The sequence below is a fragment of the Eulemur rufifrons genome, chromosome 9, assembly GCF_041146395.1.
Source record: "Eulemur rufifrons isolate Redbay chromosome 9, OSU_ERuf_1, whole genome shotgun sequence".
Taxonomy (NCBI): domain Eukaryota; kingdom Metazoa; phylum Chordata; class Mammalia; order Primates; family Lemuridae; genus Eulemur; species Eulemur rufifrons.
In genome coordinates, this window is record NC_090991.1 from 25,237,415 (window position 1) to 25,259,859 (window position 22,445).

A 22,445-nucleotide genomic window follows, 5' to 3' on the forward strand; every position below is an offset into this window, starting at 1 on the left:
GAAAAATGAACTACCGATGAGAACTCCTGTTGAACCTGTATTGTTTGTTATTCTGAGGCAAGGATTTGGCCCAGTTTAATCCGGGGCTTCAAAGCCAATTGCCCTCGCTCTGTATACAGAGCGTCAGAGCCCAGTGGCGTGGATGATAAGAGAAGTAAGGGTTGAAGACACTGGGAAAGTGGATTGGGGAGAGAGTGCTTTGATCTCTTTTTAAAGTATTTTCTGAAAGCAAAAGTCTATCAGAAGGAAGTGCCTTAAAAAAAAAAAAAAAAAAAATCTGAGAGAACCAACTGGCCTTCCAAAGCAGCATCCATTCCACACACCCTCAGCCCTGCCCCTCCCGTCAGGGAAAGTATTTCTTAAAAATGCTTTGGGTGGATTAGAAAACATTGTGTGCATGCATATGTGTGTCAAAAGTAGAAATCACTTTAGTGGCTTTGTCGTTGCTCTCAGAAATCATTTGGTTTGGTCTCAGTAAAGGCAGCACCAGCACCCCTCACCCCTAACCTCAGCTTGCTGGGCCCTGGCCTCTTGCCAGCACACCCGGGATTCTTCCTGAAGACCCCTGCAAGTTAGGGATACAAAGACGGGTGGGGTTTTCAGTGGTCCTCTGCCCTTTCCTGTGGCCCATTCTTTTCAGACTCGGGGCTCCAAGTGTGTGTATATGTGTATCCACATACATAATTTTTGTCATAAATTTTTATTAAAGTAGAACATTCCTGCAGAAGAGTGCACAAATCATAAGTGTCAGGTCTATAGACTTGCACGAAATGAACAGACCCATGTAGCCTAAATCCAGAAAAAGAAACAGAACGTTATCAGCCCCCAGAATCCCTCTTGTGCCTTCCCAGTCACCACCGTCTTGCCCCTGTGAAACCACTCTGTGGACTTCTCAGCACTTGGATTGGGTTTTCCCTTGCACTTAAGGGAAGGCACATGTAGCTGCTCCTGGAGTCCCCAGGACCCCCAGGGAATTCGGGGCTATCATCGGGTTAGGGTTTGGGGGCCCTGCCAGGCAGAGAGATTCTGGTGGCCCCCTAGGTCTGCTGTTCTCTGTCCCATCCTGTCCCTGTCCCCGGGATGTGGTGTCGGGATGTGGTGCCCCAAGTAAGTCAGCGCCTTGAATTTGGCAACCACTTTGGCCGGGAGCTCCTCGGCTCCCTGAGCCCAGCTATAACTTGCCTGCCCTGTCTGAGCAGTGAGTTCACTTTTATGGGTTTATTGCCAAAATCAAAATGCCCTGAAACCCTTGCCCCACACCCGCAAGCCTCTGAAACCAAGAAACGTCTAAGGAAGCTTATCTTAGCAGTTCATTCTAAAACCATTTCCGAGTATGAAGTAGATAAAGGCTCCAGCCCCGCACCCTTTCAGAGCCTGTTTCATGATCAGAGGAGAAACCCCAGGGCTTTCATCTCCTCTCCGTGGTGTGTCGGAGCAGGCTGCTTGTTTATTCCCTTGGCGGAGCCGTTTTCAGTCAAGTTCGGGGTGGGGGGTGGTGCCCCATCTGTCTGGGGGAATAGGAACCCCAGGGGCATGTGGGGAACTGCGGGAGCAGGGAGAAGGGCTTGTGGAAAGGGTGCAGAGGGGCTCAGGGAGGGGGGCAAGGGGAGGGTGGGGCCAGAGGGCTGGGGGGGAGCAGGGAGAAGAGTGCAGGGAGAGACCGTGTAGGAGGCGGGCACCCAGGGTGCCAGGGACGGGGAGTGGGGCTTTCACATGCTGGTGGCAGGGCCTGTGTGGGACACAGGCATCCCCTTCTTGGCTCCCCCCTCCTTCCCAGGCGTTGCTTTCCCCATAGGGTGTTGGTTTTCAGGTACATTTTTATGTCATAAATCATAGAAACAATTCATCTCTCACTCCATCATTTCACGTGTTTCATTAGAAAGGTAGAGTCCAGAGAAAGTCATGGCCCCGAAACCCAGCCTGCCCTCTGTCACCCGAGTCATGCCAAGCTGGTGAATTATCCCCAAACTGGGCCTCTAGGCTTGAACGTTAGTCCCCTCAGGAACCCGGTGGCAGATGGCCATGGGGACTTGAATTGTCTCCTCAGCCTGGGCAGGGGTGTGCCTCACCTTCCCACTCAGTCCTGCCCCTGCCCTGGGTGGACCCTTCATCCTTCTGGAGCCACCTGGGTGGGGAAATGTAGTGCTTGGGCCCCCCCCACCCCGAGTTTGCTTTGTATGGCTGAGAAGCAGTCCCCGAACTGGACCCTGCCAGAGACCGAGGCATCTGGTTCCATGAAAACAGTGGAGCTTCCTGAGCCCAGCCAGTGGCCAGTTCAGCCAGAACAGAGGACTCAGCATTCGCCATTCAGATGTGACATCTCGCCTACCCTCCTGGCTTCTGAGGGCTGCCGCCCTAGGAAGAGGGGAACTGGTGGGCAGGGGAGGCAGGCTAGGAGATACTCCCCTTCCCTGCTCCGCTGCCTGCATCGGAGGCTGCTGTCAGTCAGGAATCTGGTCTGTGGTCAGCTTCTGTGAGGGGCCAGATCACAGGACAGCGGTCCTGTGCCTTGGGAGGCAGAGCACAGGACTCCTCAGTGGCCTTCTAGAAAGCACTTAGTGTCAGCCTGGCCTCCTGAGCTGCTGAGATGAAGCTAGTAGGAGTAGAAGGCGAGGGTCAGAGGCCCTGCAACCCCCTCTCTGCCTAGGCTATGAAGACTGGCAAAGTGGCAGTGAGCCATTTGCTCCTCGCCCCCTGCGTGGATGCTGGCCCTGGAGAGGAGCCATGGGTGCCCTCTGCTGTCGCCACCTGGAATGATTACAGGAGAAACAGGCTAAGTGCAGGCCACTGGTGCCAGGCCAGCCCAAGCATGGCCAAGGCTGCCCCATTTTGTGGCTGTTTCTGTGGCAGTTACAAAATGGTGGTCTGGAGGGGACAGGATTCTTGGCCTTCCCCCAGAGAGTGGGGAGGTAAGGCAGCTGCCACCCTCCCCCTTCAGCTATAGGTCCACCAGGAGAGAGGCAGGGCCAGGAAAGGGTGGTGCAGGCTCCAGCTGTGCCCCCAGGCCCGACAGAGGGGCTGGTAAGCAGGAGGGAGGATTGGGTTCCTGAGCCCCCTCACTTCCCCCATTCCTGGAGAGGGGGTGGGGTGGACATTTGAAAATGCTTTCAATTGACATCTGAGACAAATTCTTCCACACGGTTTATAAGTCCCTAGACTTGCAGCTAGAACTTCCCTCCGCCCTCCAGGCACGCACACATCCACACATGCGCACTCGCACAGCGTGCCCCTGGGCACACCCGAGGCACACACCCCACGTCCCGCCCTCCAGCAAGAGAGGGGCACAGGCTGGGCTGAGCTGGGGGCTGGGCCAGTGTGGAATTGCACCCTCAGCCCCAGGGGCCTGGGCTGGGCTTTTACTGTAGGGTCTGCCAGCTTGTGAAGGCCTTGATCCCTTCTGGAAGCCCTGCCTTGTCCAGGTAAGCTTGTGCCCCTGTTGACAAAGTAGGGACTCTAATCGTTTGTTTGAGCTGTCTAGGACAGCTTCTTGTGAGGGTCGCATACTGTCTGGAGTTAGTGAGAGGCAGAGGGGACCACCTGATGGTTTTCTTAGAGTGGACTGGCTGGGCAGCGCTACAGCTCAGGGGGGCAGGTTCCCATGTCCCTGTCTTCAGTTAGGGTTGGCCCTGCCTCTCTTGGGGAGCACCTTTGTGGAAGATCAGCTGAATGGGGGTAGGGGGTATTGAGGATTGTGAGGAAGGTTCTATTGACCCCCCAACCTGGTGAAGCCCAGTGTCAGAGACCTGGTCACCAGGGGAGGGAGTCGTGCCCCAGCAGGTCTGTGTACATGCTGCTGTATGTGTGTATGTGCTGAGGGGTCTGGGGAAGCCTTTCTCTAGAATATTCCCTGAGTCTCAGGATCCTGGACAGCCTCAGCATAGGCTGTAAGAAGTGGAGAACATTCTGTTTTTTGGTGAATCCATTTTCACGGAAGTAGGTCTGATTTGTGGAGGGTGGAATGCAGCAGGCGTCAGTAGTAATAGTCGTAAATTAACTCATTTAATCCACACAGCAATCTATGAGGTAGTAATATTATCCCTGTTTTAGAGATAAGGAAACCAAGGCACAGAGAGATTCCAGCAAGTTGCCCAAGTCCTCGCAGCTTGTCAGTTGTGGGGCCAGGCTGCGGAGCATGGCAGGGTGGTTTCAGAACCTATGCGCTCTCTCATCCACGAGGCTCCTGGACCCACCTTCCCCGATACCCAGTTAGGGTACATAGGCCCAGGCGGGGCATTCACAGGGAGAAAAACCCCTGATAAACACACCGAAAGGATCCAAACCTAGCAAGGTTTGTAGTAGCAGTCTCCTGTTTTCCTGTGAGTTAAGGCCGGAGGGTTTCCACAGAGACATGACCCAGGGGAGGCGTCTCATCGTTTATGGAAGCAGCTGCCAGGGGTTTCCAGGTCATCTGCTCCGGCCCTCTATAGTTGCACCCCATAAGTTCAGTTGTGTCTGGGCTGGCAAAGGACAGGAGGGAAATTAAGGCAGCCAGGTTGGGGTTGCAGCTCTCACAATCCTGCCCAGGGTCTCTGTACTTCAGCTGCCCCCAGTCTTTAGACCCAAATCTTAGGGGATTGTTGGGGCGAGGGGATGTGAATTTGGCAAACCATGTAAACAAACTCTCTTCCTAAACACAGACTGATGGCTGCAGCTAGTGCAACCCTCTGTGCAGCAGGGGCGGGGGGGAGACGAGTCATGCAAGTCACACAGCCACGCCAGGGCCAAGGTTGCTCACTCAAAGGGCAGTGCCTGTTAAAGGCCTTAGCCGCCTCCCTCACTGTGCCGTCTCCCGGTCCTCTGTCCATGCTCCTCCTCGCCCCTGGCTCCCCCAGGAGGATGTTCCCCAGCTACAAGGTGAAAGTCACAGGCATGAACCCCAAGACCAAGTACATCCTGCTGATTGACATCGTCCCTGCGGATGACCATCGCTACAAGTTCTGTGACAACAAATGGTAAGAGGCCTGGGACCCTCGTGGCGTCACCCCCCTTCCCTCAACTGCTCTTCACAGGCTGAAGAGGCTCAGTGAATGTCTACATACCCGCCTCAGGGGTGCTGGGGCTGGAAACCAGCTGCAGTGTTTGGGTGTTTGGTGGATTTCAAGGGTGCATCCTCTCCCCATACTCTGGAAAACCAGGACTTGGTGAATGTGCTGTCACCAAGTGATGGACAGGTTGCTGACACCAGGCAGATTCAGACTCTGTCAGTGCCTCCCTGGGGAAGAGGGTGGGAATAGTTGTCTTGGGGGACATTAATAGCTAGGACTATCACCTGGTCTGTGGTGGACTGTCTGTCTCCTGTTTATCTGCACACTTCCCTCTTAAGCTGTGTGTCCACTGTCCAGCCTGAGTGAGGCTGCTGGGGCACAAACCAAACCAGGGCCAGGTAAATAAATGCTGTCATGAGGCCAACTCCTTAGCACCCTGTCTGCCCCCAGAGGTCAGCCAGCACTTGAGAGAGCAGCTGGCCAGGACGCTGGACTTTGTGGTAGGTGGGCAGTGGAGTGGGCACAGATTGGGCTGAGGGGGCAGGATTTGGTGGCAAGGTCCTGACAAGTGCCATGTTTCTGTTCTCTCTCCCTGGGCTAGATTAGAACTCAGAGCAAGCTCTGGCTAAGGGGACAGCCACCAATTAATTTCTTACCATTGCTTTTGGGGCAAGCAATTTGAGAGTCTAGGTCCTCTGAGACATTCCCTCCAAACAGTATAATTTATAGCATTTAAAAATCATTAATATAACACATACACAGAAGCCTAAATCTCCCCACAGTGTCTGTGCTTAGCTCCAGTCCTTGAAATAAATGATCACATTTTCCCAAAACCTCGCTTTCTCTTTCTACTGCAGTAAAATAAAAAAGGTTCGGAACTGCTCTCTCTCCTCTGTCCCTCACTCCTACCCTGGAAGTCCTAAATTGACGGTGTGGTGGGACCTGCAGCTATTTTTCCCTCTGGTCAGTGGGGGTTTGCTCTCACAGGGGACAGGGAATATGGTTTCACCAGACCCCAGGGTGCTCAACTGCTCTGTCTGCTCTGTTGGCAGGATGGTGGCAGGGAAGGCTGAGCCGGCCATGCCAGGCAGGCTGTATGTCCACCCAGATTCTCCTGCCACGGGGGCACACTGGATGCGGCAGCTGGTCTCTTTCCAGAAGCTGAAGCTGACAAACAACCACCTAGACCCTTTTGGCCATGTAAGAATGGGGACTGCCTGGCCTTGGGAGGCGGGGAGGGGGATGGGGAGAGAGCACCCTTGTGATCCAGCTCTAGGCTTTGGCACTTGCCTGGCAAGTGTGTAGAAGGAGCACAGGCCTCTGAGTCCTGCAGACAGCTGTGCATCCTTCCCCTGCCACTGACTGGCTGGGTGAGTGTCTTAGTTTTTGGGGGGCATAGTTTCCTTGTCTAGAAAGTGAAGATGACCATATATGTGCCTTTCGTGGTTATGAGACTTAAATGAGAGAATATGCAGGAAGCACCTTGCACGTAGGAGGCTCTAAATAAATACGATGATGACGGTGGGCCACATCTCTCAGCTTCAGTTTTACCAAATCTGGCCTTGCTGAAGCATGACACAAGACAAGTAAACCTTTTTGAGAACGAGTCACTGATGAATTCTGAAGCTTCTCTTTGTCTGTCTGGCCTGACAGCCACCCACCCTCTGGAAAGGAGGGCTTTGCCGTGGCTCATGTGTTAGCTCCAGCCTGGCCTGGGATCTGGCTCTCCAAAGAGATTCTGAAGCCCCAGGGATGCTGCTGCTGACGTCCCATCCAGGCTGCCCAAGCTCATTCTTTCCCCATCTGGCCCTGGCAGGCCCACAAAAAGGAGATTTTTATGTGGAAACTTTTAGCTCAAGTGTGTAGCAAACAGAAGCCTGGGGACCTGGGACTATCTGCCAGGGTACAAGCTCCACCCCTCTAGGCTGCCCGTGGTTACCATGGAAGTGCAGGGCAGGGGCTGCTAGAGTAGGTGTGGATGCTGTGGGTACATCCCTCTTTTATGCCCCAGTTCTATTTCTGGGGAACTGTGTGCAAATCAGGATTCTGTGAAGTGTAGTTCCGTATGGAAAATGCCGGCAATGCTTCATTTCTGACCGATTGGTTTGTAACTGGTAAGCAGCTCCTCATTTTAATTTCTCAGAGTCTGTTCAGTGCTCTTCTAAGTCATTGGTGATCTATAAACCACCAGGAGAATGCTTAATTAACATAATCAACTCCTGACTTATCTGTCTTGCAAGTCCCTGTACTGGATTTCCCATGCAGGGCAGGCAGATGGCTAGTGGCAAGGGCCAGCCAAGTCCCAACCTGTCAGAGCAGGACAGGCAGAGGGGCCTTCTGGGTCTTCCTGGCTACCATCCTGGCCAAGTCTTTGCTCCCAGTCAACTCCTACCTGACCTCTGCCTGGCCAGGCTGTGGCACCAGCCTCAAAAGGAGAGGGAGGACCTCTGTGTTGGGAGGCCAGGAACCTAACCCACAGGCACGGTCTCTGTCCACAATTGTACACATTTGCAGACCCCATGGGGGGTGAGTACAGAGCTTGGCAGGAGCTGCATCTTTGGGTGGCCAGAAATACTTAGGGATCAAAGCTGTAGAGAGGATTCTGGATGCACCAGCTTGCATGGTTCCCAGCTGCAGGGACACCTCAGAGGACTCTTCCACCTCCCTGACCCCTGCAGAAAGTGGAAGAGGAGGGAGTCAAGGGAGGAAAAGCTTGACCTTCCTTAGGAAGCAGGGGAGAGAGAGAGGGCCTCCATAGGCCAGCGGTAGGTTTTCCCAGCCTGGCTTACTGCTTTGGTGGCTGTAACTGGGTCTGTGAGGGGTTTGTGATAACACTGCATCTAGTCTTAAATCTGGACCCGTCGGGATGTTTAATGGGCTCATGACACTGGGGGTGGCCCTGGCTACACTTGCCTTGCCTGTCTTAGCTCTCCTTGGCAATGGGGATACTGCCCATATGAACTCAGCTTCCTCCCGAGAGGAATGGGATGCAGAGTGTCTTCCTTCCATTTGTTCTCACCCTTACCCAGTACTTGCAGTTTATTGGCTACAACACTCTCTGTGGGGGCGGCAGGGCTCAGGTGATTGTCTTGGGCTGGGAGTATGAGCAGGTGCTTGGACCCATGCCTTCTCTCCCTGGTCCAGCACTTTCTTGGCTTCTCCGCTTTCCTTTCTATACCCAGGGCTCTAGCTGCCATATCTTCACCTATCTGTTGAAGCATCACTGAGAGGGAGCAGCCTTTGGCCAGCAGACCAGGGCTGTGGAGGAACGTATCCAGGTGAAGGAGCTCATTTGGACGTTGACTTTCTGCCCCTTGGCCTGCGCCAGTGGGAGTGGGAGCTCCCACTGAAGGGTGAAGAGGTCACCCTTCTTGGCTTTGCAGTGCAGGAGCCTGGGAAAGAGCCATCTTGTACTGTGAACTTGCCCCAAACAAGCCCTTCCTTCTGCACAACTCGCTTCTAAATTTTCAGCTTTCCGTAAAAGCTTCCAGGCCTCAAAGAACTTTCTCCAGCCAAATGGACTTAGGGCTTTTCCTGGGGATCCTCACAGTATCCTAGCAGCTTTAGCAGCTGCCTCTTGTTGGCAGCCTTCCCCCACTGCCCCTGCCCAAGGGGCTGGGCTCTCTTCTTGGGACAGGGGCCAGGCCCAGGTGTGAGCTGGGATTGCTGCCAGCGTGGTGAGTTAAGAGCCAGTTAGAGTGGTTGTGGTATCATCTTGGGGTCTGCCAGGTGGGCTCAGTGTCCTTCTAGCTTGGAGATCCTCAAGTCCAAGTCACCCCATTTCCTCATCCCAGGAGGTGAATGGGGTGTCTGAGAGGCTGTGTGTCTGCCTGTGCAGAAAGGCCTCAAGGAGAAGACAGCGCTGGTTGTGGGACTGTAGAGCAGGCATTTTGGGGTAACAGTGTTTTATTAGTTTCTGTATCATCTAAGACTCCCTCCCTCCATGAAGTCTGCTCTTCTCTATTGTCTGAGGACCCAGGAGAAGGGTCCAGGTGAGGGCTTGGGCCTGGAAGCCTGTTCCATGTGGCGGGTGAGACCCTGTAACAGGACCCCCCCCAGACCACATGGCCAGAACCTCCTAAAGATAGGACTGTGTCTAACTAGAAAACTCTTTGTGGGTTTTTTTGGTGAGGGATTTCCTGGTCTCGTGGCAAAAACCCACAGGGAGTTTTCCAGTCCAGACCTTGGAGGGTAGGTTCAGGGTATGACCACTGGGGTCTGGGAGTGAGCCCAAGGCCAGTGAGGTTCAACAGGCAGCAGGGGCAGAAAGGATCCTGAGAGCTGGGGCCAGGCGGAGCTGCCTCCAGAAGCCCACATTGAGCTCTACTCTGCTGCTCTGCTGACTGCCAAAGCTGCCTGCCGGTCATACCATCCCCTCCTGCTTGCCACCCTGCTCACCCCCAGTAGGGTCCTGGGCCAGCCAACCATGTGATGGAAAGAGAGGCTGCTTCCCGCTCCCTTTCTTCCTCTCCTCCTCTTCGAATAAGCTTCTAGCAATACCTGGGCTTCAGGAAGTCGAGGAGGGCCTCACTGGGGCAGGTAGGGCCCGTATCCTGTGTCAGGACAGAGATGGCTGGCACGTGGGTCTTTTCTCCTGATTGGGAGGCAGGGAGGAGATGGCTGCAGTGGGTCATGTGTGCATGTGCGTGTGTGAGAGAGAGAGAGAGTAGGAGGGTAGCTGTTTTCACTACCTTTGTATCCTAGGACTCCCAGATTGCTGAGGAGGAAGGGCCAGTTCAGGATTTCTGACACAGTGAGACCTGTTGGGGAGACTGAGTGAGCTAGCCCCAGACTTGGGGTTTGCACGGCAGCTCCTCAGCCACAGAACAGCATGTGCACAGTCCCCTCAGTGTGCTGGGTTTCACAAACAGTGCCACCACCTGAATCTCACCCCTATCCCCCAGGCCTGGGATGATCTTCCCACCCTCTGCACCTAGTTAGTGACTCCCGAGCTTTGGGGTCCAGGCTCACATGCGCTTCTTCAGGGAGAAAGTTCAAGGTCCCCATTCTATGCTCTCAGAGCACGATGTGCCTTTTTCATCCTAATGCTTGCCAAAATTATGATTTTATACTTATTTGCATTCTTCAAAGTTTATTTATGAATATGAAATGCATTCACATGGTTTTAAAAATAAATCACCAAATAAATAAAAATGGCTATAATGCGAAATTTCCCTCTACTTGTTCATCCACCCAGGTTCTCTCTCGGCCCCCACCACAGGAAACCAGTGTGACTCATTTCATTTCAGCATTTCTTTTTGCACCTAAGGCAGAATACACAATCTCACATCCCTTCTTCTATACACAAAAGGTAGCATACTGTAAGAACATTGTTTGCCCTTTGCTTTGTAAACTTAGTATATCTTGGAGATCATTCATAGAGAGCTTCCCCATCCCTGTTTTTTTCATAGCTGCATGGAATTTTATCACGTAATTGTTACAAAAATTACGTAGGCATCCCTTATTGAAGGAATTAGGTGTTTTCCTATTTTTTCTTGTTCAGTACATTTTACACTGTGCCAAGTATATCTGTGCAATAAATGGCCTGTTCAGAGGGGATTTTGAAAATGTTGCCAAGTTGCCCTTCCTAGGAGTCGTGCTGAATATGTAGTCCCACCGTTGCTACAGCCTTGCCAATAAGGGTGGGAGAGCAAACTTTCTGATTTTTAACAATTTGATAGGTGAAAAGTAGATATCAGTTTATGTTTTAATTTGCATTTCCTTTATTATGAGTGAGGGTAGGCATCTTTTTGTGTTTCCTCACTGATGTTCTTATCTTTTGCTCATTTCTGTCTTAGATTTTGGATATCTTACCATTTTCTAGGAGCTTTTGTAAATTAGGATTTAGCTCCTATCTGTAATATGACTTGCACATGTTTTCCCAGTTTGTCCTCTGCCATTTGATTTTGCATATTGTGATATTCCCACACAGATGCTTTTGAATGAATTAGCATTTTCTATATGTATTCTGGGTTTGGGGGTATTGAAAGCCTGAATCCACTTCTTATACAGGGATTTTCTTCTATATTCTTGTAGTAGTTTATGGATTTCTTTTTACATTTAAACCATTGATCCTTTTGGAATTTATCCTGGCATTTGATACAAGGTGTGAATCCAACTTTTTTTTTTTTTTTTTTCCTGGAGAGCTATCCAACTGTCCCAACACCAGTAATTGAATAGTCTTCTTTCTTCCCATAGTTTGGGATGCCTTATTCTGTACGCTAAATCCCCGTATGAATTTGTGCCTATTCCTGTGGCAGTCCCTTAACTGTTGAGACTGAATAATAGGTTTTAATGTTTGGCAGGGGCGAGTCTGCCTGGATCTTCTTTTTCAGAGTTTCCTTGGCGAGTCTTGTCTATTTCTTCACATGAACTTTAGAATCAGCTTGTGGTATTCAAAGAGAAACTTATTTGTATTCTTACTGGAATTGCTTTACATTATATATTTACTTGGGGAAGATTGATAGGAATGCTTTTCTCTTTGCTGAAGTCTTTTTTTTTTTTTTTTTTTTTTGTCCTTCTAAGTGTATGGAAGTTTCCTTCATGAGGCCCTTCACGTTTCTTGTTAGGTATGTCACCTTGCTTGTTACTGTTATAAATGCAATCTTCCACTATATTTTCTTACCACTTGTTTTTGCTTGATTTTGGGGTGACTGTGTGACTTCACTAGATAGTAGACCATGAAGTTTTCAAGCACCATACACACATCCTAGTGCCTGGCACCATGTCTGACAAACCAGTGGGTGCTGGTGGATGGTAAGTGGGTGAACCCACTAAAGTTAGGGGGTGACAATGAGACAGCAAAGATACTTCCTCTGCCAGGGGCTGATGTCCCCCTGCAGGCTTATGCTGTTGACTTGCCAGTGGGGACCCAGAGCTATTTATCTCCCTCTTTTCCTCTCAAATTTTCTGAGCCCCGACAATGTGCCAAGCCCTTGCCAGGTGCCTTGGGAGATACAGATGCTCCACAGAACTCCAGAACAGGCCCCGCCCTCCCCAGCCAGATGAAGGTAAGAGCTCAGGCTTGGAAATCAGTACCAATTCTGGCTCTGCCTCAAATTGGCTGTCTCATGTTGGGGAAATGCCTTCATCTCCCTGACCCTCTCTTAAAATGAGGACAGTAGTAATGCCTACTTTATAAGGATGTTGTAAAGATTAAGTATATGATGTATGCAAAATACCTCGCACAGGGCCTGGCACGTAGGACATGCTTAGAAAACAGTAGCTATTATTGCTGATGCTGTGAGAAAAGGCAAGAAGGTTTTGGGACCTTATGGTACCACCCCAGGGTTGCTGCCCTGGGAGTGAGGCCTAAGGCCCATCTGACTAAGGCCTCTTGAGTGGGCTGATGGACTGCCTGACTCAGTTGCAGTTTGAATTTTCCTTGGACTAGTCACTTAACCTCTGCAGGTCTCAGTTTTCTTCTCTTTTGTTTTTGAGCTACAGATCCTGTCTCTGTTCTAACCTCTTTGCAGGGCTAGGGGGTAGGGGCAGGTAAGAAGGATGATGCAGTAGTCTTAGTAAAATTATGATGCAGGGTAAATCTGATTTTAATATATGACAAAATGGACATTAGACACAATGTTGTGTAGCTACAATGCAGATGTGTGTGTTCTGTGATGGACAATAGGGCCTGCTGATCCACATCCCTTGCAGTGTTTGGGTGACACCTTCTCATTAGTTTCTGAGCTTATTGTTGAGAGCAGTGTGTGCTCTCTGAAAGGCCATCTAGATTCTGCTCAAGACTCTGTCTCCAAGCAGCTGTGTGTCCCTGGGCAAGTCACGTTCCCACTACAAGCCTTCTGTTCCTCATCTGTAAAATTAGGAGGTTGGACCGGAATGATCTCAGTGGTCTGTCTCTCCATGCCCTAATGTTCTGCAATTCTAACATAGATAAATCTGGGCCTCATTGGCCGAGCACGCTATGGTGATCTCTTGAGGAGATGGATGTTTGGCGCTATTGCAGTTGTTAAAATAGAACAGCCTTCTGAATTGTGGCCAGAACATAATGAATCCCATTTCTGTAAAACAATGATGATGACGGAACCAGTCATGTAGCAGGATCGTTGACGTGGCTGGCCCATTTGGCCCAACATCCTCTGCAACAAATATAAATGTGAAACTCTGGCAAAGTAGTTTAATGTGGTGCCTGAGGAACTTCCGAGCAAAGCCAGGTGTGTGAGTCACTGAGTGGGTTTCATAGTCTCTCGGCTGATGGGACTGAGGCTCAAATATATACTTGATTTGGATTGGTTCAAGGGGTGGGACTTTCTCTCACACACCTGTCCAGGTTCCGGACTGAGTTGGGAGGGGTATTCAGGACCATGTACTCGAAGGCCCCACGTTACATACAGATGGGACCCCAATGGATGGAGAAGAGGTTGCTCAGGACTTACAGCTGGTGAACAGAGATCATAGAGGCTTCTGGACACTTTTTGACTTCTGTGGATGGGATTGCACTACCCTAGTGGCTCCTACCCGCCCCTGTAGGTCTGGCAGTTTCCTTCTTCTTAGGTCTCCCTGCCAGCCTGTCTGGTTCTCTCTCCTAGAAGGTGTGTTGGGCTGTCTCTGCACCCCAGGCATCAGGGACTTTGATGGGCTAAGGAGTTTGGCCTTTATTTCAAAGGGTACAAGGTAATAATCAGAGGGGGCATTATGAATATAAGGCATTGATTGAGCCCCGTATGCTGGAAGGGGTGGTGGGGGATGGGGGCAAGAAGAGGAAATAGAAGAGGCCTGGCTCTCAAGTAATGTACAGTCCTCTTGGATGTCTCAGAAGGTTCTGAGCAGAGTGACTGGGCAGGATGTGTAGCAGGTGAAAGTGGAGGGGAAGTAGATGGAGTCAGGGAGCAGGCTGTCCCAGCAGCCCAGCCAGAGACAGCAGGCGCCTGAACCAGGGGTGCGGGGAGGGAACGGAGAGGCTTTTGTTTCATAGATGGTCACAGGATTCTGAGTGGCTCTGAAAGTGGGTGGCAGTGAGTAGGGGAGTTGACGATGCTGCCTAGGGCTGTGACCAGACCAGGACCTAGGTGACTGCCCGGGTGTCACAGGAGCAGGGTGGGTGCTGCCTTTTGTCCCAGGGTCCTGCACAGCCTCCCTGCGGCAGTGGTGCCTATGGCCTGTGTCTCGGGTTCTGTCAGTCTACTGTCCTTGTCCTCCCCCTTTGTGCGGCCACCCTAGGAGAGCCTGAGTGACCAGGGGTTGGTCCTGCGGGCTGGGAGCTCACATGCTCACTCACAGGTTTTGACCTGAAAAATGCCTTAGAGATTCTCTCGCCTCTAGTAAGAAAGTAAAGACCAAAGAGGAGAGGACCTGCCTACATTCCCACAGAAAGTTTGTCATCACAGCCCAAATCTTCCCACTCCTGTAACCTGGCCCCATACTTACTAAATCCTGTTTTGGGGCAAAGGAGCCTGGAGGTATGAAAGGAATAAAAGATACGGCCCTTTCTCCTGAGGGGTTCATAGTTTAACTTCAGTCCCTGTCAGGGACAAGAAGAAACCGGAATCCACTAGGAAGCAGCATAAAAGCCAAGTAGACAATGTACGAGGAGGAAGTTTCAGAACAGGCAGTTCAGAGCGGGCCCTAGTATCTGGGAAGGCTTCCAGGAAGCATCAGGTCTTCTAGGAAGAGATGATAGGCCTGGAAGGTGAGAGAGAACGGGAAAGAAAGATCAAAAGGTAGTAGAGGGAACAGTATATGCAAAGTGCATAGGTACGGATCGAGGCATTTCTGGAGACATCTAGGCTACCTCCCAGGTATTAAATCACTGGATCTTTGTGGAGCTTAGGTCTTTTGTGGGCTCCTGCATCTTTGTGAATAGTGTAAGATGACAGAGTAACATAAAGGGACTGTGGAGTGTTTTCCAAGACCCAGTAGCTCCTCTCACCATGGACTGTTCCCAGGCTCCTGGATCTCCTGGAAAAGGGACACACGCTGTGAATCCCAAGGTAGGATTCATGTCCTTCGGTCTCTCTTGAGTTTCTCATCTGGCAGACCCCCATGTGAGCAGTGGGTCTCAGGACGTGGTTTGGGGTCTGGGAAGTTCTGTACCTGCCCCAAGAAGGTCCCAAGGTTTGTCTCTAAGGGTGGGAGGGAGGGGGAGTGACAAGGAATGGCAAGTGCTGGAGGCAGAAGGGCTGGTTCCTGCTGGATGGAGCCCCCTGGCCAAATGGAAGAGCCCAGGGAAGGCCAGAGCCCACAGGCCAGCTCCCAGCCCACCCCCTTCCTCAGCTGAGCCTGCTGTCTGGGCTCTGTGTCCCCCAGGGCATGATAAGAACAGAGTCTTCCTAAACTAAGACTCATGGAAGAGCCTGACTCTGGCCTTTCTCTTGGTCACCAAAGGGTTAAACCTTTCCTGTAAGCTTCAGTGCCAGGTCTGGTCCCTGGGAACCTGGAAGGGCGGAGCCAGGAGGGCCAGCCCAAGGAAGGGGCACTCCCAGGTAGAGAGAAAGGACTTCTGAGGGGAATGGGACCTGAGGCCCAGCCAGGACAGAAACCAAAGGGTTAACAGAAGTCACAGTGCTGATAAAATGCCCCAAATTCCTGGTCCTGCCTCCAATGGGAGGGTGTCTGGCAAATGTCAACGATAAAAAATACACTTTAAGGGCACATGATGCAGCTGCTACCGTGGGGCGCAGCCAAAGGAGGCAGGTTTGGAGCAGCAACTACTGTGAGCGACTCTGGGGGCTCCTTGCTAAGCTTTGTCCAGCTGGGGTGACCTGCCTACGCCAGCCATGGCACCTCAAGGGCCCTTGGGTGCCTGGGGCCTCTGGCCTCCTCTGGCATTGTTTTAGGAACTTTGCTGGTCTCTTGTCTTGGCACCTTGAACTCTAGTCCACAATGGACTCCGTCCAGCCTGGCAGCTGCCTTGGGCAGGCCTGAGGGTGCGATGCATTTGGGTGTCCCCAGCATCCCTCAGCAGGCTTCTGCGAACACTGAGAAATGCATGAATGACAGAGTGGGGCGTTTCCTCATCGTCTTCCCTCGCCCCCATCCTGCAGAGCCCTGGGCTGTGAAGCTGCCTTTGTTGCAAGCAAATTTGAGGTGAGGCAGCCGAGGGCTCACAGCCGGCATGTCTGGGGAAGGCAGGGCATCCTGGAGGGGTCCCCTGAAGGAGGTATGTTATGTGTTAGGATCCCATTTTACAAATATGAAAACTGAGGCTCAGAGAAGTCGAGTGACTTGCCTGAGGTCACACAGGGAATTGGCAACACCTTGGACTTTTGCTGACAACTCAATTCCACCTACTACACTGTGCTGCGTTCACTGAGGGCTTTTATTTATTTTTTATTTCAGAATACTATGGAGGCATAAATGTTTTGGTTACATGGTTTGCTTTTGTGCAGTTTGAGTCAGTTACATGTGTGCCCATCACCCAGTTAGTGTGCATTGTACCCATTAGGTGTGAATGTACCTGTCCCCTCCTCCCCCCTACTTACTTTCTACTGAGTTTTACTAAATGTGCAGATGGGTGTTGATCAAGTATTTCCAATTTAATAGTGAGTACATGTGGTAGGGCTTTTTACGCTGTTAAGGGCTTAGCCCGAGTTTCCCCTTGCCACAGTCAAACAATCGGTCATATCGTAACGCCTGGGGCCAGGCATTAGTATCGGAGCAGGGAGGCTAAGTTGGGGCTGAGTTTGGGCTCAAGGGCCTGGTTCTTCACTTGGGAGCTTTAGCATCTTTTTGGGTTCAGTCCTGGTAGTCAGGCCCTGGACCCTGGGCTTTTAGGAGAATGAACAAGGTCAAGGACCTGGGGCTTGAGGGTGGGGACCTAAATGAGACCTTTCTCTTCCAGATCATCCTCAACTCCATGCACAAGTACCAGCCACGGCTACACATTGTTAAGGCTGATGAGAACAATGCTTTTGGCTCCAAAAACACAGCCTTCTGTACCCACGTGTTCCCAGAGACCTCCTTCATCTCTGTGACTTCCTACCAGAATCACAAGGTACCGCCACAGCCCCCTCCACTAAACAGCAGGTGGCATTCCTGCTGCCACTGCAGAGAGGCAGGAAGTGAAGCCCAAGACGCAGCAAGGCTGAGGCAGGCCCAGTGCAGGGGCCGCAGGAGCCTGCAGTGTCCCTCAGAGCAGTGACCAAATTGAATGATGAGCAGAAAAGGACACTAGACGTGTACATCTCTGGCACAAAATGATTATGGTCACTGTTCTGACAAATGGACAAAGTTGGCAACTATGAAAATGGGGAGCATGGAGCCTGCCTTGGGGTTTGAGTGTTAGGCCCTTTTGTTCTACAATCTTCTTTCTCCTGGTGCATCCAAAGGTAGGATTCTGGGCCCGCAGCCAGAGGGGTAGGAACTGGGCAGAGGAGCCCAGACACTGTTGCTGTGCCCTGGGAGGTCCCGGCCCCCTCATCACCAATGGCTGTTCTCCCCTGCCTTTGACCATGTGCGGTTTTTATATTACATGCACTGGGACTGGTGACGTAGGCGGGGGGTCCCTGGGGCAGGGCTGCAGAGGATTTTAGGCAGAAGAGTTACATTTGCATCTAGAACCTGATGTGGCAGTTGCACAGACAGGGGCAGCATGCAGAGGAAGCTCCCTGCACCGCTTACAGGTCCCCAGAGAGACTGATGGGGGACGGAAGCCAGGCAGTGGGCTGCAGAGCTGCAGAAAGGGTCAGAGCAGAGCAAGTGGAATGGATCAGAGCCAGGACCAAGCCAGACGGAAAGGCAAGGCCCCTGGCCCAGCCTCTGCCACGGCTCTGGATCTGTCGGGGTTGGGGAGGAGGGCCAGCGGCCAGCTCTCTTGCCAGTGACTCTACCATGTGTCCTCTCCTGACAGATCACACAGCTGAAAATTGAGAATAACCCTTTTGCCAAGGGATTTCGCGGCAGTGATGACAGTGACCTGCGCGTGGCCCGGCTGCAGAGGTGGGGCTGCCTGGGGGTGGGGTAGACAGTCTGGGTTCAGGCATGTGGACTCCATAACCCTCAAAGCATCTTGTCTCTCTGCCTGTCCTCCCTGCCCCTTCAGCAAAGAATACCCTGTGATTTCCAAAAGCATCATGAGGCAGAGACTCGTCTCCCCCCAGCTCTCAGCCACACCAGACGTCGGCCCCCTGCTTGGCGCTCACCAGGCGCTCCAGCACTACCAGCACGAGAACGGGGCGCACGCACAGCTGGCTGAGCCGCAGGACCTGCCCCTCAGCACCTTCCCCACCCAGAGGGACTCAAGCCTCTTCTATCACTGCCTGAAAAGACGAGGTAGCTCTTTCCTGGTTTATGAGCCCTGGAGGGTCAGAGGAGGGGTGAGGTCCTCCCCACTGGACCCAGGGCCATCTTTTCCAGTTCAGCGATGGTGGTTCTTGCCTGCAACCTTTGGCATCCTCACAGCTTGTGGCCTTGTTGTCCCCAGACAGGGTTCTATTTAAAAGAACACAGGAGGACACTGAAGCTTCACAATCCAGAGGTTTTTGGATTGGGGATGTCATTTATCAAAGCAACTTCCATTCCAGAACAGAGAGTCCTGTGTACAGGGGTCATCCTACCAGGGTCTGCAAAGGCTGCTTAAGTGTTGAGCTCTTGTGGATGCAGATAGGGGGCCGGGAAGACAGGCCCCAGCACCCTGTCCGTGCTGGGCTGCTTTGTGAGGGAAAACCCTGCACTGGGAAACGTAACATCTGTGCTCTGGTACCAGGTCTTGCTTTTTCCATGGATAGAATTGGGATGATTAGTGTTATTCCCCAAGAAGACCTCACCAGACCACTGGAATTCCCTTGGGAATGAGTCTAGGGACTTTTGCTTGCAATCCAGAATGTTCTCAGTGCTGTTCCAAGGGACTAGGCCAGGCAGAGGTCCAACCTGCCCCTGCACAAGTCCTGCTAGAACTCAATGGCCTAGAGCAGGGATCCACAAACTGTGGCCCTTGGACTAAATCCCACCTGCCACATGTACAGAATGGTTTTGATATTTTAAAATAGTTCAAAAAATCAAAAGAAGACTATTGCATGATACGTGAACATTATATGAAATTCAAATCTTATTCTTACTTCATAAACACAGTTTTGTTGTAACAGCCATACTCATTTACTTACATATTGTCTAGGGCTGCTTTCATGGGACAACAGTATATAGCATGGCTCACAAAGTCTTAAATATTTACTATTTGGCCCTTGACTGAAAAAGTTTGCTCCCTCCAGACCCAGAGTGACTGGTCACCTGCCAAGGCCAAGAACTTGATACAGGGGGGTTTGGAGAGAAGATGGAGAGGGGCAGGTCCCCCAAGAGGGCACATGCCTCCAAAGTCAGTCAGCCCCTCTGCTCAAGCCCCGTGTGGACACAGAGCCACCAGAGTAGATCCCTAGAGAAAACAGGGGGCCAAGATGAGCCTCAGGTGAGTGTTCTTAAATTGGCCGAGTGGGCCGCTCCCCGAGCCCTCAGGCCTGGAGCAGTCCTGGGCCCAGGGGAGGTTGTGTCAGTCAAGACAGTTAAGCCCTCATGGTTGAGGATGTTGAAAGACACACAATTTGTGGCATCTGATGTCATCTTTCCCCAGCGTATCAGCTCAGTCTGAAAAGTATGTCACCTTTTTCACTTACTACCAGCTCCATATCTTAATTTTGCAGACACTGTTATGTTGGAATCTGTGTAATAAAACATGTAGGGTTGCTTCCTCGTCTAAGAACAACAGAACCATGCCTATGAGTAGCTTTGGCTAACTGAGGCCTTCCTGGGAGCTGAGGATTGAGGCAGAAACCTCATGGCCTTACTTTTTTGGCTCCTTCAGACAGATATGGCCTTTGGGCCTGGCAACAGCCTCCACTTCCCGGGGCCAGGACCAGCCTAGCCTGAGAATGCCACTGCCCACCAAGGCCTCTTACTCTCCCAAGAGTCAGGCTGGCAGAGGATCAAAGCCGTGTGCTGCCCGGCTAAGCACCGCACTCAGTGTCCAGCAACGTGGTGTCCCCCACAGCCCTTGAGTAGGGTCCATAATCTGACCACTTTTTGGCTGCTGCCACCCTATAAAAGCTGCAGCTGATTAAAATGGCTCTGGGAGTACCATGGTAACTTGACGCAAGGGCGGGTGCTGAGTGACAAGGGCAGGCTGTCCTGGCATCCAGCGGGGTGCTCTGGGCTGGGGGAAATAGCTCTTCCTGATATTTCTTTGTCTTTCAGCAGACAGTGCCCGCCACCTGGACTTACCCTGCAAGCGATCCTATCTGGAAGCTCCCTCTTCAGTGGGGGAGGATCACTATTTCCGTTCTCCCCCGCCCTACGACCAACAGATGCTGAGCCCCTCCTATTGCAGTGAGGTGACCCCAAGAGAAGCCTGCATGTACTCAGGTTCAGGGCCTGAGATCGCCGGGGTGTCTGGGGTGGATGACTTGCCCCCGCCTCCGCTGAGCTGTAACATGTGGACTTCAGTCTCACCGTACACCAGCTACAGCGTCCAGACCATGGAGACTGTGCCTTACCAGCCCTTCCCCACGCACTTCACTGCCACCACCATGATGCCTCGGCTGCCCACCCTCTCAGCTCAGAGCTCCCAGCCACCAGGAAACACCCACTTCAGTGTCTACAATCAGCTCTCTCAATCTCAGGTCCGAGAGCGGGGGCCGGCCGCCTCGTTCCCAAGAGAGCGTGGCCTCCCCCCAGTGTGTGAGAGGAAGCCACCCTCTCCACACCTGAATGCTGCCAATGAGTTTCTCTACTCTCAAACCTTCTCCTTGTCCCGAGAGTCTTCCTTACAGTATCATTCAGGAATGGGGACGGTAGAGAACTGGACTGATGGATGACTTCCACGTCTCCTCGACAGCCCCGGGACCATGTTGCTCCAGTGTTAGCCTCTGTGGGTGGCCTGCACTACCAAGAAACACAGGAAGGTATTTCAGAGGGGGAGCGTGTGTACGTGCCCATACGTGCATGTATTTGGAGAGCATCTATCTTCTGACGTACAACTGAGGCCTCGACAGGAAAAAAAAAAAAAACCCACAAACAATTATCTGAGAAGTGATTTTTGGCCGCAGGACCTGGGTTCATTGTTATCTGACATCTCTTGGGATGCCCATGGGTGGGGATGGGAGTGGAGAGTTCATATGAGGTATTTAGAGGTTTTTATAATCTTTGATTTACTCAGGGGCCAGGGGGTAAGGTCCCTCCCACAGGAGAGATTCTCACTGCTGGGGTGGGAGGGCTCTGCACCTAGCTTAGACCCCCTGGCCTTCTGTTTACAAGGGGAGCTGAGAATCTTGTTTTGGCAGCAGGAGGCCCACCCCTTTGGCTTCCGCAGATTCTGTGAGTACCTGAGAGGTGGGCTCAGCTCAGCCCCAGAGTGTGTTTCGAGGGTAGAGCTGGCTGCTCAGTGGCCTAGAAATCGATTCCTGGAGCTCGGAGGGCGGAGGGCTGACGTGCAGAAAGGATCATGTGCTAAAAGTGTTTTTTTTTCCTGTAAGAGGAGGGAAAATGTAACCAATAGCATCTGTGTCATTCAGGTTTTGTCATAAGGTACAAAGCCCTTCCCCCTGAGGTCCCCAACATGCAGTCTCTTACTCTGGTGCACAAGATGCAGCCTCTCGGGCACCATCTGCCTCCTCTGACTGGCAATTATAAAACATGCGTCCCCAGGAGACCGCGTTGGAGCCGAGGGCGGGCATCTCCAGGGTCTGCTCCCAGAACATCCACACCTTTGTCTGCAGCAAGAAAGCCCAACAGAAATAAAGAACTGAAAGATGCATTTCTTCCAATAATTCAGCCAGTGAGCTCAGAGGAGCAAAGATAATTCTCGAGGGAGGCACCCTCACAGTCCCCAGCCCTGCTCTTTAGTGTTGAATGTCACCAGACCTTCGGTGTAACTGGTGTGTTGAACTCTAAGTCAAATTTGGGAAATCACTAAACTCTTTGCATGCCAAATAGCTATTTATATATTATATAAATAAATAAATAAATATATATATATCTCACAAATGCGGGCCACACGTCAAATTCAGCTTTGCTTTTTACAAATGAATAAACTTAATAAAAATGAACGTTGGAGGTATTTGGAAAGACATCTATTTAAATTTTTATTACATGTTTGATGTTAAAGACTAAAAATGGTTTAGATGGAACATACATATATATGAACAAACACACACTACAGGTAAAGCTTTTTTAGAAAACACACTAGCTAACCGGCGATATGGAACGTCAAGTGTTTTGTTATATAGCATGGACATCTTATTTTACATATCGGAACATAAAGCCATTTTACAACTGTGAAGCGTGTGGATGCTCTTTATTCATGACTTGTCCTTTCTTGGCTCAGCGATGGTGTCTGCCTCCCTGTTGCTGGTATTTTTTCTCAAGGGCCAGGTGAGGCCCTCAGTGCATCTGAGCATTTGTGCCATGAAGCCTCCGAACCCAGAGTGAAGTAATTTAGGACCAATGGAGTAACTGTACCTTTGATCTCATGCGACTCCCAGGATCTGGGTCTGGATTCCAGGGCCCGCAAAGATC

At 51.5% G+C, this 22,445-nt stretch overlaps 1 protein-coding gene across 2 annotated transcripts in view; it reads left to right on the forward strand.

The window, feature by feature from the left end:
• Positions 1–22,209, forward strand: part of TBX4 (T-box transcription factor 4) — a 30,709-nt gene extending 8,500 nt beyond the window's left edge. Inside the window, exons 4-9 of one of the 2 annotated variants that reach the window (XM_069481080.1) lie at positions 4,833–4,952; positions 6,038–6,185; positions 16,786–16,938; positions 17,794–17,882; positions 17,986–18,215; positions 20,127–22,209. In XM_069481080.1, the coding sequence (XP_069337181.1) occupies positions 4,833–4,952; positions 6,038–6,185; positions 16,786–16,938; positions 17,794–17,882; positions 17,986–18,215; positions 20,127–20,746 (1,360 nt within the window). In that variant the 3' untranslated portion in view covers positions 20,747–22,209. The remainder of the gene's footprint in view (positions 1–4,832; positions 4,953–6,037; positions 6,186–16,785; positions 16,939–17,793; positions 17,883–17,985; positions 18,216–20,126) is intronic. The other variant, XM_069481081.1, reaches the window with a different exon arrangement.
• Positions 22,210–22,445: the final 236 nt, after the last annotated feature.